Source organism: Heterodontus francisci, chromosome 29 (assembly GCF_036365525.1).
Source record: "Heterodontus francisci isolate sHetFra1 chromosome 29, sHetFra1.hap1, whole genome shotgun sequence".
Lineage (NCBI taxonomy): Eukaryota > Metazoa > Chordata > Chondrichthyes > Heterodontiformes > Heterodontidae > Heterodontus > Heterodontus francisci.
Window position 1 is genome coordinate 67,269,105 of NC_090399.1, and position 14,963 is coordinate 67,284,067.

Here is a 14,963-nt window from a genome sequence, read left to right on the forward strand (position 1 = left end):
TGTGATTCCCTCAGGGTGATCAGTGAGTGAGTGTGATTCCCTCACAGTGATCAGTGAGTGAATGTGATTCCCTCCCGGTGTTCATTGTGTGTGTGTGAATCCCTCACGGTGATGACTGTGTGAGTGTGATTCCGTCACGGTGATCAGTGTGTGCGTGTGATTCCCTCAGGGTGATCAGTGAGTGAGTGTGATTCCCTCAAGCTGATCAGTGAGTGACTGTGATTCCCTCACAGTGATCAGTGAGTGAGTGTGATTCCCTCACAGTGATGAGTATGTGAGTGTGATTCCCTCACGGTGATGAGTAAGTCAGTGTGATTCCCTCCCGGTGATCAGTGAGTGAGTGTGATTCCCTCACGGTGATCAGTGAGTGACTGTGATTCCCTCACAATGATCAGTGAGTGACTGTGATTCCCTCACAGTGATCAGTGCGTGATTGTGATTCCCTCACAGTGATCAGTGAGTGAGTGTGATTCCCTCACGGTGATCAGTGATTGACAGTGATTCCCTCACGGTGATCAGTGAGTCAATGTGATTCCCTCACAGTGATCAGTGAGTGACTGTGATTCCCTCACAATGATCAGTGAGTGACTGTGATTCCCTCACAATGATCAGTGAGTGAGTGTGATTCCCTCACGGTGATCTGTGAGTGAGTGTGATTCCCTAATGAGGATCAGTGTGTGAGTGTGATTACTTCACAGTGATCAGTGAGTGAGTGTGATTCCCTAATGGTGATGAGTGTGTGAGTGCGATTCCGTCACAGTGATAAGTGAGTGAATGTGATTCCCTCACAGTGATCAGTATGTGAGTGTGATTCCCTCACGGTGATCAGTAAGTCAGTGTGTTTCCCTCACAGTGATCAGTGAGTCAGTGTGATTCCCTCACAGTGATCAGTGAGTGAGTGTGATTTCCTCACAGTAATGAGCATGTGAGTATGATTTCCTCACAGTGATCAGTGAGTGAGTGTGATTCCCTCACGGTGATCAGTGTGTGAGTGTGATTCCCTCACAGTGATCAGTGAGTGACTGTGATTCCCTCACAGTGATCAGTGAGTGAGTCTGATTTCCTCACGGTGATCAGTGTGTGAGTGTGATTCCCTCACAGTGGTGAGTATGTTCGTGTGATTCCCTCACGGGGATCAGTTTGAGTCTGATTCCCCCATGTTGATGAGTATGTGAGTGTGTTCCCTCACGGGGATCAGTGTGAGTGTGATTCTCTCACGGTGATGAGTGTGTGAGTGTGATTCCCTCAGGGTGAAGAGTGAATGAATTTGATTCCCTCAGGGTGATCAGTGAGTGAGTGTGATTCCCTCAGGGTGATCAGTGAGTGAGTGTGATTCCCTCAGGGTGATCGTGAGTGAGGTTAATTCCTTCACGGTGATCAGTGAGTGAGTGTGATTCCCTCAGGGTGATCAGTGAGTGAGTGTGATTCCCTCAGGGTGATCAGTGAGTGAGTGTGATTCCCTCACAGTGATCAGTGAGTGAATGTGATTCCCTCCCGGTGTTCATTGTGTGTGTGTGAATCCCTCACGGTGATGACTGTGTGAGTGTGATTCCGTCACGGTGATCAGTGTGTGCGTGTGATTCCCTCAGGGTGATCAGTGAGTGAGTGTGATTCCCTCAAGCTGATCAGTGAGTGACTGTGATTCCCTCACAGTGATCAGTGAGTGAGTGTGATTCCCTCACAGTGATGAGTATGTGAGTGTGATTCCCTCACGGTGATGAGTAAGTCAGTGTGATTCCCTCCCGGTGATCAGTGAGTGAGTGTGATTCCCTCACGGTGATCAGTGAGTGACTGTGATTCCCTCACAATGATCAGTGAGTGACTGTGATTCCCTCACAGTGATCAGTGCGTGATTGTGATTCCCTCACAGTGATCAGTGAGTGAGTGTGATTCCCTCACGGTGATCAGTGATTGACAGTGATTCCCTCACGGTGATCAGTGAGTCAATGTGATTCCCTCACAGTGATCAGTGAGTGACTGTGATTCCCTCACAATGATCAGTGAGTGACTGTGATTCCCTCACAATGATCAGTGAGTGAGTGTGATTCCCTCACGGTGATCAGTGAGTGAGTGTGATTCCCTCATGGTGATCAGTGAGTCAATGTGATTCCCTCACGGTGATCAGTAAGTGAGTGTGATTCCCTCACGGTGATCAGTGAGTGACTGTGATTCCCTCACAATGATCAGTGAGTGATTGTGATTCCCTCACGGTGATCAGTGAGTCAGTGTGATTCCTTCACAGTGATCAGTGAGTAAGTGTGATTCCCTCACAGTGATCAGTGAGTGAGTGTGATTCCCTCACGGTGATCAGTGAGTGAGTGTGATTCCCTCACAGTGATCAGTGAGTGAGTGTGATTCCCTCACGGTGATCAGTGTGTGACTGTGATTCCCTCACAGTGATCAGTGAGTGACTGTGATTCCCTCACAGTGATCAGTGGCTGACTGTGATTCCCTCACAGTGATCAGTGAGTGAGTGTGATTCCCTCACGGTGATGAGTATGTGACTGTGATTCCCTCACAGTGATCAGTGAGTGAGTGTGATTCCCTCACGGTGATGAGTATGTGAGTGTGATTCCCTCACAGTGATGAGCATGTGAGTGTGATTCTCTCACGGTGATCAGTGTGTGAGTGTGATTCCTTCACAGTGATGAGTGTGAGAGTGTGATTCCCTCACGGTGATGAGTGTGAGAGTGTGATTCCCTCACGGTGATGAGTGTGAGAGTGTGATTCCCTCACGGTGATGAGTGTGAGAGTGTGATTCCCTCACAGTGATGAGCTTGTGAGTGTGATTTCCTCACGGTGATCAGTGTGTGAGTGTGATTCCCTCACAGTGATGAGTATGTTAGTGTGATTCCCTCACGGGGATCAATGTGAGTGTGATTCCCTCACAGTGATGAGTATGTTAGTGTGATTCCCTCCCGGTGATCAGTGAGTCAGTGTGATTCCTTCACAGTGATCAGTGAGTAAGTGTGATTCCCTCACAGTGATCAGTGAGTGAGTGTGATTCCCTCACGGTGATGAGCATGTGAGTGTGATTTCCTCACGGTGATCAGTGTGTGAGTGTCATTCCTTCACAGTGATCAGTGTGTGAGTGTGATTCCCTCACAGTGATGAGTATGTTAGTGTGATTCCCTCACGGGGATCAGTGTGAGTGTGATTCCCTCACGGTGATGAGTGTGTGAGTGTGATTCCCACAGGGTGATCAGTGAGTCAATGTGATTCTCTCATGGTGATGATTATGTGAGTGTGTTCCCTCACGGGGATCAGTGTGAGTGTGATTCCCTCACAATGATAAGTGAGTGAGTGTGATTCCCTCAGGGTGATCAGTGAGTGAGTGTGATTCCCTCAGGGTGATCAGTGAGTGAGTGTGATTCCCTCAGGGTGATCTGTGAGTGAGTGTGATTCCCTAATGGGGATCAGTGTGTGAGTGTGATTACTTCACAGTGATCAGTGAGTGAGTGTGATTCCCTAATGGTGATGAGTGTGTGAGTGCGATTCCGTCACAGTGATAAGTGAGTGAATGTGATTCCCTCACAGTGATCAGTGTGTGAGTGTGTTTCCATCACAGTGATGAGTGAATGAGTGTGATTCCCTCACAGTGATCAGAGGGTGAGTGTGATTCCCTTACAGTGATCAATGACTGACTGTGATTCCCTCCCGGTGATCATTGTGTGTGTGTGATTCCCTCACAGTGATCAGTGAACGAGTGTGATTACCTCATGGTGATCAGTGAGTGAGTGTGATTCCGTCACGGTGATCAGTGAGTGAGTGTGATCCTTCACAGTGATCAGTGAGTGTGTGTGAATCCCTCATGGTGATGACTGTGTGAGTCTGATTCCTTCACAGTGATCAGTGAGTGAGTGTGATCCTTCACAGTGATCAGTGAACGAGTGTGATTCCCTCACTTTGATGAGTGTGTGAGTCTGATTCCTTCACAGTGATCAGTGAGTGAGTGTGATTCCGTCACGGTGATCAGTGAGTGAGTGTGATTCCCTCACGGTGATCTGTGAGTGACTGTGATTCCCTCACGGTGATCAATGAGTGAGTGTGATTCCCTCACAGTGATCAGTGAGTGAGTGTGATTCCCTCACGGTGATGAGTGTGTGAGTGTGATTCCTTCACAGTGATCGTTGAGTGAGTGTGATTCCCTCACAGTTATCAGTGAGTGAGTGTGATTCCGTCATGGTGATGAATGTGTAAGTGTGATTCCCTCACGGTGATGAGTGAGTTAGTGTGATTCCCTCACAGTGATCAGTGAGTGAGTGTGATTCCCTCACAGAGATCAGTGAGTGATTGTGATTCCCTCTGAGTGATCAGTGAGTGAGTGTGATTCCCTCACGGTGATCTGTGAGTGAGTGTGATTCCCTCACAGTGATCTGTGAGTGAGTGTGATTCCCTCACGGTGATCAGTGTGTGAGTGTGATTCCCTCACAGTGATCAGTGAGTGACTGTGATTCCCTCACAGTGATCAGTGAGTGAGTGTGATTCCCTCACAGTGATGAGTATGTGAGTGTGATTCCCTCACGGTGATGAGTAAGTCAGTGTGATTCCCTCACGGTGATCAGTAAGTCAGTGTGATTCCTTCACAGTGATCAGTGAGTAAGTGTGATTCCCTCACAGTGATGAGCATGTGAGTGTGATTCCTTCACGGTGATCAGTGTGTGAGAGTGATTCCCTCACAGTGATGAGTATGTTCGTGTGATTCCCTCACGGGGATCAGTGTGAGTGTGATTCTCTCACGGTGATGAGTATGTGAGTGTGTTCCCTCACGGTGATCAGTGTGTGAGTGTGATTCCCTCAGGGTGATCAGTGAGTGAGTGTGATTCCCTCACAGTGATCAGTGAGTGAGTGTGATTCCCTCACAGTGATCAGTGAGTGAGTGTGATTCCCTCAGGGTGATCAGTGAGTGAGTGTGATTCCCTCATGGTGATGAGTATGTGAGTGTGTTCCCTCACGGTGATCAGTGTGTGAGTGTGATTCCCTCAGGGTGATCAGTGTGTGATTCTGATTCCCTCACAGTGATCAGTGAGTGAGTGTGATTCCGTCACAGTGATCAGTGAGTGAGTGTGATTCTGTCACGGTGATCATTGTGTGTGTGATTCCTTCACAGTGATCAGTGAGTGAGTGTGATTCCCTCACGCTGATCAGTGAGTGAGTGTGATTCCCTCACATTGATCAGTGTGTGTCTTTGATTCCGTCACGGTGATCAGTGTGTGAGTGTGATTCCCTCACAGTGATCAGTGAGTGAGTGTGATTCCCTCACAGTGATCAGTGTGTGAGTGTGATTCCATCACAGTGATCAGTGAGTGAGTGTGATTCCCTCACAGTGATCAGTGAGTGAGTGTGATTCCCTCACGGTGATCAGTGTGTGAGTGTGATTCCCTCACAGTGATCAGTGTGTGAGTGTGATTCCCTCAGGGTGATCAGTGAGTGATTTTGATTCCCTCACAGTGATCAGTGTGTGAGTGTGATTCCCTCACAGTGATCAGTGTGTGAGTGTGATTCCCTCACAGTGATCAGTGAGTGAGTGTGATTCCCTCGCTGATCAGTGTGAGTGTCATTCCCTCACAGTGATCAGTGAGTGAGTGTGATTCCCTCACGATGATCAGTGTGTGAGTGTGATTCCCTCACAGTGATCAGTGTGTGAGTGTGATTCCCTCAGGGTGATCAGTGAGTGATTGTGATTCCCTCACAGTGATCAGTGTGTGAGTGTGATTCCCTCACAGTGATCAGTGAGTGAGTGTGATTCCCTCGCTGATCAGTGTGAGTGTCATTCCCTCACAGTGATCAGTGTGTGAGTGTGATTCCCTCACGGTGATCAGTGTGAGAGTGATTCCCTCACAGTGATCAGTGAGTGAGTGTGATTCCCTCGCTGATCAGTGTGAGTGTCATTCCCTCACGGTGATTAGCCATCATTTTCCCTGAATGCTTCATCTGACCTTTTGCTTTTCGCTGCAGCTTCTGATCGTTTTCCCAGAATTCCTATATTAATTTCCAATTTGTAATTTTCATGTTATATTTCTGTTATATTTTCATTATTTCAAAATCAGTGGTTAACATGTTAATGATCGATTCCTTTGTACTGGGGTAAAATAAACATGAAAACAACTATTCGGACCAAGTACAGAATGCCAACCCGTATCAGAGAGCACACAGGACCCAGACAGTGAGGCTCAGATTGTGGGACATTCAGCATTGCCTCTTCCCCTTTCCCCACATTTTCCTGATTATGGACCAATTCACTGCAGCAAATGAACGTCTGTGACCTGGGTAAATCAGAAGTGAAGGGAGATCATTATGTCCAGATTATTGTGGATGGTGAGTGGACGGGTGAGACTCCTGCTGAATACCAGTAACTAAGCTGTACTGCAGGCACTCAGTCTGCTCTTCAATGCTGCAGCTCCCTCACGTCAGCTGGGAAATCTGACCAACAATTCAGATAAAAGGTGGCTGGTTTTTCAGTCCTGGGAGATTTTACTGATGACGAACAGCATGTGATTCTATTGTAAATTGACATTGCCCGAAATTAACAGGTTGCCATATTTCTTCCAGCCCTCCAAAACATCCTTCCATAAAGAAAAACGAAGGAGCTTTACGACAACGGCAACTGTGGCAGGTACATCGACAAGATGATGACCACTGGACAGAACTGCAGCCGTGCCAGGACACTTACACTTTATGACCATTGGCTTATCACATATACCTTCTGCATGAGGAGCTGGACAGTAGAGTGGGTTATCACAGTGCCCTTTACTCTGTGGGACTGGCTGGCACAGTGGGTTATCGCTCTGCCCTTTACACCATGGGACTGGCTGGCACAGTGGGTTATCGCACTGCCCTTTACATCATGGGACTGGCTGGCACAGTGGGTTATCACACTGCCCTTTACACCGTGGGACTGGCTGGCACAGTGGGTTATCACACTGCCCTTTACACCATGGGACTGGCTGGCACAGTGGTTTATCACAGTGCCCTTTACACCGTGGGACTGGCTGGCACAGTGGGTTATCACACTGCCCTTTACACCGTGGGACTGGCTGGCACAGTGGGTTATCGCACTGCCCTTTAAACCATGGGACTGGCTGGCACAGTGGGTTATCACAGTGCCCTTTACACCGTCGGACTGGCTGGCACAGTGGGTTATCACACTGCCCTTTACACCGTGGGACTGGCTGGCACAGTGCGTTATCAAACTGCCCTTTACACCATGGGACTGGCTGGCACATTGGGTTATCGCACTGCAGTCTACACCATGGGACTGGCTGACACAGTGGGTTATCGCACTGCCCTTTACACCGTGGGACTGGCTGGCACAGTGGGTTATCACACTGCCCTTTACACCGTGGGACTGGCTGGCACAGTGGGTTATCGCACTGCCCTTTACACCGTGGGACTGGCTGGCACAGTGGGTTATCGCACTGCCCTTTACTCCGTGGGACTGGCTGGCACAGTGGGTTATCGCACTGCCCTTTACACCGTGGGACTGGCTGGCACAGTGGGTTATCACACTGCCCTTTACACCGTGGGACAAGCTTGCACAGTGGGTTATCACAGTGCCCTTCACACCATGGGACTGGCTTGCACAGTGGGTTATCACAGTGCCCTTTACACCGTGGGACTGGCTGGCACAGTGGGTTATCACACTGCCCTTTACACCGTGGGACTGGCTGGCACAGTGGGCTATCACACTGCCCTTTACACCGTGGGACTGGCTGGCACAGTGGGTTATCACACTGCCCTTTACACCGTGGGACTGGCTGGCACAGTGAGTTATCACACTGCCCTTTGCATCGTGGGACTGGCTGGCACAGTGGGTTATCACAGTGCCCTTTACACCGTGGGAGTGGCTGGCACAGTGGGTTATCACAGTGCCCTTTACACCATGGGACTGGCTGGCACAGTGGGTTATCACACTGCCCTTTACACCGTGGGACTGGCTGGCACAGTGGGTTATCGCAGTGCCCTTTACACCGTGGGACTGGCTGGCACAGTGGGTTATCGCAGTGCCCTTTACACCGTGGGACTGGCTGGCACAGTGGGTAATCACACTGCCCTTTACACCGTGGGACTGGCTGGCACAGTGGGTTATCACACTGCCCTTTACTCATTGGGACTGGCTGGCACAGTGGGTTATCACACTGCCCTTTACAACATGGGACTGGCTGGCACAGTGGGTTATCGCAGTGCCCTTTACACCGTGGGACTGGCTGGCACAGTGGGTTATCGCAGTGCCCTTTACACCGTGGAACTGGCTGGCACAGTGGGTTATCGCACTGCAGTCCACACCATGGGACTGGCTGGCACAGTGGGTTATCGCACTGCCCTTTACACCGTGGGACTGGCTGGCACAGTGGGTTATCGCACTGCCCTTTACACCGTGTGACTGGCTGGCACAGTGGGTTATCACACTGCCCTTTACAACATGGGACTGGTAGGCACAGTGGGTTATCACACTGCCCTTTACGCCGTGGGACTGGCTGGCACAGTGGGTTATCGCAGTGCCCTTTACACCGTGGGACTGACTGGCACAGTGGGTTATCACACTGCCCTTTACACCATGGGACTGCCTGGCACAGTGGGTTATCACACTGCCCTTTCCACCGTGGGACTGGCTGGCACAGTGGGTTATCGCACTGCCCTTTACACCGTGGGACTGGCTGGCACAGTGGGTTATCACACTGCCCTTTACACCGTGGGACTGGCTGGCACAGTGGGTTATCACACTGCCCTTTACACCGTGGGACTGGCTGGCACAGTGGGTTATCGCAGTGCCCTTTACACCGTGGGACTGACTGGCACAGTGGGTTATCACACTGCCCTTTACACTGTGGGACTAGGTGGTGCAGTGGGTTATCAAACTATCCTTTCACACTCTGAGATTGGGTGGTGCAGTGGGTTATTACAGTCAATTCAAACTGAAGGGGTTTGGGTAGTGTGAAGGGACTTGGGTAGTGTGAAGGGGATGTGGGAGGGGTGGGAGGTTTAGGGGCCTTGGGGGGGTTTGGGGGAGTTGAGTAATTTGGGAATTTTAGGGGTTTGGGGGTGGTTTGGTGGTATTTTGGTGTTTGGGGGGTTTGCGGGTTTGGGCGGATGGGTTTATGAGGTTTGGGGGAGTTGGGAACTGTGAATGTATTTTGCAGTCTAAATGCTATGGGTATTGTGCAGAGTGAATAGGTTGGGGGTGTTGGGGGTGTTGGGGAAGTTTAGGGGGTTTTGGGAGAGTTGGGAGTATTAGGGGAGTTTAGGGGGTATTGGGGGTTTAACAGGAGTTGGGAGCTGTGAATATATTTTGCAGTCTGAATCTATGGGTATTGTGCAGAGTGAATGGGTTAGGGCTGTGCCTCTATAATAAACTGACCGTGCAATGATCTCACTGCTGCTGCTCCATCCCAACAAATAGATCAGGGATAAATTTGAACTTGAGTCCTTGAGTTAAAAACACTGCATCTAACCCACTTTACTGTCCTGTTCAGTCCACTCTATCCCATTGCTGTGCCCTCTCTCTTTAATGTGGCTGTGAAGACTGATGTGGTGAGAGATATTTAGTGTGTTCTCTATTGACAGGTTGACTGTACATTCACGTCTCTTCTGTCCTGTTACAGAAATCCAGGAGTTGGATCCAGATGACAGTCCAGATACTGCAGGCTGCAGTGTGCAGCAGGAAGCAGCATGTCCTCTCACTGAGAATTCTCCGAGTGTACAAAGAGAGTGAGGCTCTTTATGAAGCAGGTAAATGAGCTGATTGCATGTTAAATGTTGCTGGGTATTGCTATTGAATGAACAAGTCAATATCTGTTAATCGAACCACTCGACAAAAAACAAATGTTAGTCAAGTGTTGTGTAAATGATCCCTGTCTCACCTGCATACCGCAGTGCAGGGGACAACACACCAGGATCATTCTGCAGGTTCTGGATACTGCTTATGGTAGAGCACATCCAGATCTGTCCAGGCACTGAAATGTATTTTCACCACGTCAATGGCTTGCTCAATGACATATCTGGTGGTCACAGGGCTGTCGTTGTACTGCTATTCAATTTCATTCGGCTGGTTTTTGACAAGTGTTATCAGCCTAGTTTAAAGCACGTATCTTTTGTCTCCTCACAATCACCTTCTACGTCTGTCTGGAAGTCCAGGGGTGTCAGGGAGCTGGGACTGCAGCACAGTGAAAGCATCAGAACAACTCCCGCTGGGAATCCTGGGCACAGCTGCAGAAATATCTACTTGTGGTTTCACAGCATCGGCACATTGATGAAGATGTACTCCTGGGTGATTGTGGGATGCCCTGCTTGCCACATTTGTGTGGTCAGTTCTGCCTTGCATCTGTGGGAGGCCAGCCATAGATTTAAAACATAACACCTGCTCATTCTGACTGGCTTCATCACAAGTGAAGCCATCAGGTACCTGCCTCTCTGTGGGCTTCTGGCAGCGAGACCCGGGCGATTTCTCTGTCAGAGTCCTGGAAGGATCTGCAGGCAAAAGCGAATGGGTGTGATCACGATGACAATCACTGGGAAACTATCAGGTCCAGCAGGGGGCAGCTCTTCTACCAGAACAATGCAGAGGTCAGATTCAACACCCCGAGCATCTTGAGGCAGGGGTGTCCGAAACGTCCAGGAACTCAGCTCTCCCTGTCACAGCTACTGTCTCCTGGGACCTTCCTCCTCATGCTGCCCCTCCCTGCTGCTCCCGTCCCTGCTGCCCCTCTCTGCTCCACTCCTCCCTGCTACTCCCTCTCCCTCCTCCTCCTCCCCCTCTCTGCTACTCCCTCTCCCTCCTCCTCCCTGTCTCTGCTACTCCCTCTCCCTCCTCCTCCTCCTCTCTGCAACTCCCCCTCCCTCCTCCTCCTCCTCCCCCTCCCTGCTCTCCCCCTCCCTGCTGCTCCCCCTCCCTGCTGCTCCCCCTCCCTGCAGTCCCCCTCCCTGCTGCTCCTCCTCTCTGCTGCTCCCCCTCTCTGCTGTCCTCCTCCCTGCTGCTCCCCCTCCCTGCTGCTCCCCCTCTCTGCTGTCCTCCTCCCTGCTGCTCCCCCTCCCTGCTGCTCCCCCTCCCTGCTGCTCCCCCTCCCTGCTGTCCCCCTCCCTGCTGCTCCCCCTCCCTGCTGCTCCCCCTCTCTGCTGCTCCCCTCTCTGCTGCTCCCCTCCCTGCTGCTCCCCCTCACTGCTGCTCCCCCTCACTGCTGCTCCCCCTCCCTACTGTCCCCCTCCCTGCTGCTCCCCCTCCCTGCTGCTCCCCCTCTCTGCTGCTCCCCTCCCTGCTGCTCCCCCTCACTGCTGCTCCCCCTCCCTACTGTCCCCCTCCCTACTGTCCCCCTCCCTGCTGCTCCCCCTCCCTGCTGCTCCCCCTCCCTGCTCTCCCCCTCCCTGCTGCTCTCCCTCCCTGCTCTCCCCCTCCCTGCTGCTCCCCCTCCCTACTGTCCCCCTCTCTGCTCTCCCCCTCCCTGCTGCTCCTCCTCTCTGCTCTCCCCCTCTCTGCTGTCCCCCTCCGAGCAACTCCCCCCCTGCTCTCCCCCTCCCTGCTCTTCCCCCTCCCTGCTCTCCCCCTCCCTGCTGCTCCCCCTCCCTGCTGCTCCCCCTCCCTGCTGCTCCCCCCCCTGCTCTCCCCCTCCCTGCTCTCCCCCTCCCTGCTGCTCCCCCTCCCCGCTCTCCCCCCCCCGCTCTCCCCCACCCGCTCTCCCCCTCCCTGCATGCTCCCCCTCCCTGCTGCTCCCCCTCCCTGTTGCTCCCCCTCCCTGCTGCTCCCCCTCCCTGCTGCTCCCCCTCCCTACTCTCCCCCTCCCTACTCTCCCCCTCCCTGCTGCTCCCCCTCTCTGCTGCTCCCCCTCTCTGCTGTCCCCCTCCCTGCTCCTCCCCCTCCCTGCTGCTCCCCCTCCCTGCTGCTCCTCCCCCTCCCTGCTGCTCCTCCTCTCTGCTCTCCCCCTCCCTGCTGCTCCTCCTCTCTGCTGTCCCCCTCCCTGCTGTCCCCCTCCCTGTTCTCCCCCTCTCTGCTCCTCCCCCTCCCCTCTCTGCTGTTCCCCTCTCTGCTCCTCCCCCTCCCTGCTCTCCCACTCTCTGCTGTTCCCCTCTCTGCTCCTCCCCCTCCCTGCTCCTCCCGCTCCCTGCCACTCCCACTCCCTCCTCCTCCCTGCTGCTCCCCCACCCTGCTGCTCCCCCTGCCTGATACTCCCCTTCCATCCTCCTCCCCCTCCCTGCTTCTCCCACTCCCTCCTAACCCCTCCCTGCTCCTCCCCCTCCCTGCTGCTCCCCCTCCCTCCTCCTCCCTCCTCCTCCCTGCTCCTCCCCCTCCCTCCCCATCCCTGCGACTCCCCATCCCTGCTCCTGCCGCTCCCTGCTACTCCCACTCCATCCTCCTCCCCCTCCCTGCGACTCCCCCTCCCTCCACCCTCCACCCTCCACCCTCCCTCCACCCTCCTCCTCCCCCCTCCTCCACCCTCCTCCTCCCCCCTCCTCCTCCCTCTCCCTGCTACTCCCCCTCCCTTCTCCTCGCCCTCACTGCTCCTCCCCCTCCTTGCGACTCCCTCTCCCTGCTTCTTCCCCCCGCGACTCCCCCTCCCTCCCTGCTCCCCCCGCGACTCCCCCTCCCTCCTCCCACCCCTCCCTGCTCCTCCCCCTCTCTCCTCCCTCCTCCTCCCCCTCTCTGCTCCTCCCCCTCCCTGCTCCTCCCCTTCCCTGCTCCTGGTACTGAATCTTGCAGCTACTGATGCTGCTAATCTTACTCCTGCTCATCTAGGTCCGATCTAAGACAGTCTGTCTCTGTCTGAGTGCCAGTATACCCTGTCACTGTCTGTGTGTCTGTATACCCTGTCACTGTCTGTGTGTCAGTATACCCTGTCACTGTCTGAGTGTCTGTATACCCTGTCACTGTCTGTGTGTCAGTATATCCTGTCACTGTCTGTGTGTCTGTATACCCTGTCTCTGTCTGAGTGTCAGTATACCCTGTCACTGTCTGAGTGTCTGTATACCCTGTCACTGTCTGAGTGTCTGTATACCCTGTCTCAGTCTGAGTGGCTGTATACCCTGTCTCTGTCTGAGTGTCAGTATACCCTGTCTCTGTCTGAGTGTCTGTATACCCTGTATGAGTGTCTGTATACCCTGTCTCTGTATGAGTGTCTGTATACCCTGTCTCTGTCTGTGTGTCTGTATACCCTGTCACTGTCTGAGTGTCTGTATACCCTGTCTCTGTCTGAGTGTCTGTAGACTCTGTCACTGTCTGTGTGTCTGTCGACCCTGTCTCTGTCTGAGTGTCAGTATACCCTGTCTCTGTCTGTGTGTCTGTCGACCCTGTCACTGTCTGAGTGTCTGTATACCCTGTCACTGTCTGAGTGTCTGTATACCCTGTCTCTGTCTGAGTGTCTGTAGACCCTGTCACTGTCTGAGTGTCTGTATACCCTGTCTCTGTCTGAGTGTCTGTAGACTCTGTCACTGTCTGTGTGTCTGTGGACCCTGTCTCTGTCTGAGTGTCAGTCTACCCTGTCTCTGTCTGTGTGTCTGTATACCCTGTCACTGTCTGAGTGTCTGTATACCCTGTTACTGTCTGTGTGTCAGTATACCCTGTCTCTGTCTGTGTGTCTGTAGACCCTGTCACTGTCTGAGCGTCAGTATACCCTCTCACTGTCTGAGTGTCTGTATACCCTGTCTCTGTCTGAGTGTCTGTAGACCCTGTCACTGTGGTGTGTCTGTAGACCCTGTCACTGTGGTGAGTCTGTAGACCCGTGTCACTGTGGTGAGTCTGTAGACCCTGTAACTGTGGTGAGTCTGTGGACCCTGTCACTGTGGTGAGTCTGTAGACCCTGTCACTGTGGTGAGTCTGTAGACCCTGTCACTGCAGGAGTCTGTGGACCCTGTAACTGTGGTGAGTCTGTAGACCCTGTCACTGCGGGAGTCTGTGGACCCTGTAACTGTGGTGAGTCTGTGGACCCTGTCACCGTGGTGAGTCTGTAGACCCTGTCACTGTGGTGAGTCTGTAGATCCTGTAGCTGTGGTGAGTCTGTGGACACTGTCACTGTGGTGTGTCTGTAGACCCTGTCACTGTGGGGAGTCTGTAGACCCTGTCACTGTGGGGAGTCTGTGGACCCTGTCACTGTGGTGAGTCTGTAGACCCTGTCACTGTGGTGAGTCTGTAGACCCTGTCACTGTGGTGTGTCTGTGGACCCTGTCACTGTGGTGAGTCTGTAGACCCTGTCACTGTGGGGAGTCTGTAGACCCTGTCACTGTGGTGAGTCTGTAGACCCTGTCACTGTGGTGAGTCTGTAGACCCTGTCACTGTGGTGTGTCTGTAGACCCTGTCACTGTGGTGAGTCTGTAGACCCTGTCACTGTGGTGTGTCTGTGGACCCTGTCACTGTGGTGAGTCTGTAGACCCTGTCACTGTGGGGAGTCTGTAGACCCTGTCACTGTGGGGAGTCTGTGGACCCGTGTCACTGTGGTGAGTCTGTAGACCCGTGTCACTGTGGTGAGTCTGTAGACCCTGTCACTGTGGGGAGTCTGTAGACCCTGTCACTGTGGGGAGTCTGTGGACCCTGTCACTGTGGTGAGTCTGTAGACCCTGTCACTGTGGTGAGTCTGTAGACCCTGTCACTGTGGTGTGTCTGTGGACCCTGTCACTGTGGGAGTCTGTAGACCCGTGTCACTGTGGTGTGTCTGTAGACCCTGTCACTGCGGGAGTCTGCAGACCCTGTCACTGCGGGAGTCTGCAGACCCTGTCACTGTGCGAGTCTGTAGACCCTGTCACTGTGTGAGAACACAAGGACACAAGAAATAGCTTCAAATGTTGACCATATGACCTATCAAGCCTTCTCTGCCATTCAATATTATCATAGCTGTTCTTGGGCTTCAATTCCACTTTCCTGCCCACTCCTCATATCCTTTGATGCTGTGCGAGACCAAACATCTATCTATCCCAGCCTTAAATATATTCAATGATGGAGCATCCACAACCCTCTGGGGTAGAGAATTCCAAAGATTCACAAC

General features: G+C 52.8%; 1 protein-coding gene across 1 annotated transcript in view; it reads left to right on the plus strand.

Moving 5' to 3' along the window:
* The window catches only part of LOC137345672 (protein phosphatase 1 regulatory subunit 1A-like), a 191,383-nt gene that overhangs the window by 149,599 nt on the left and 26,821 nt on the right, over positions 1-14,963 (plus strand). The window contains exons 4-5 of the mRNA XM_068008936.1: positions 6,553-6,616; positions 9,603-9,729. Of these exons, the coding sequence (XP_067865037.1) occupies positions 6,553-6,616; positions 9,603-9,712 (174 nt within the window). The 3' untranslated portion in view covers positions 9,713-9,729. The remainder of the gene's footprint in view (positions 1-6,552; positions 6,617-9,602; positions 9,730-14,963) is intronic.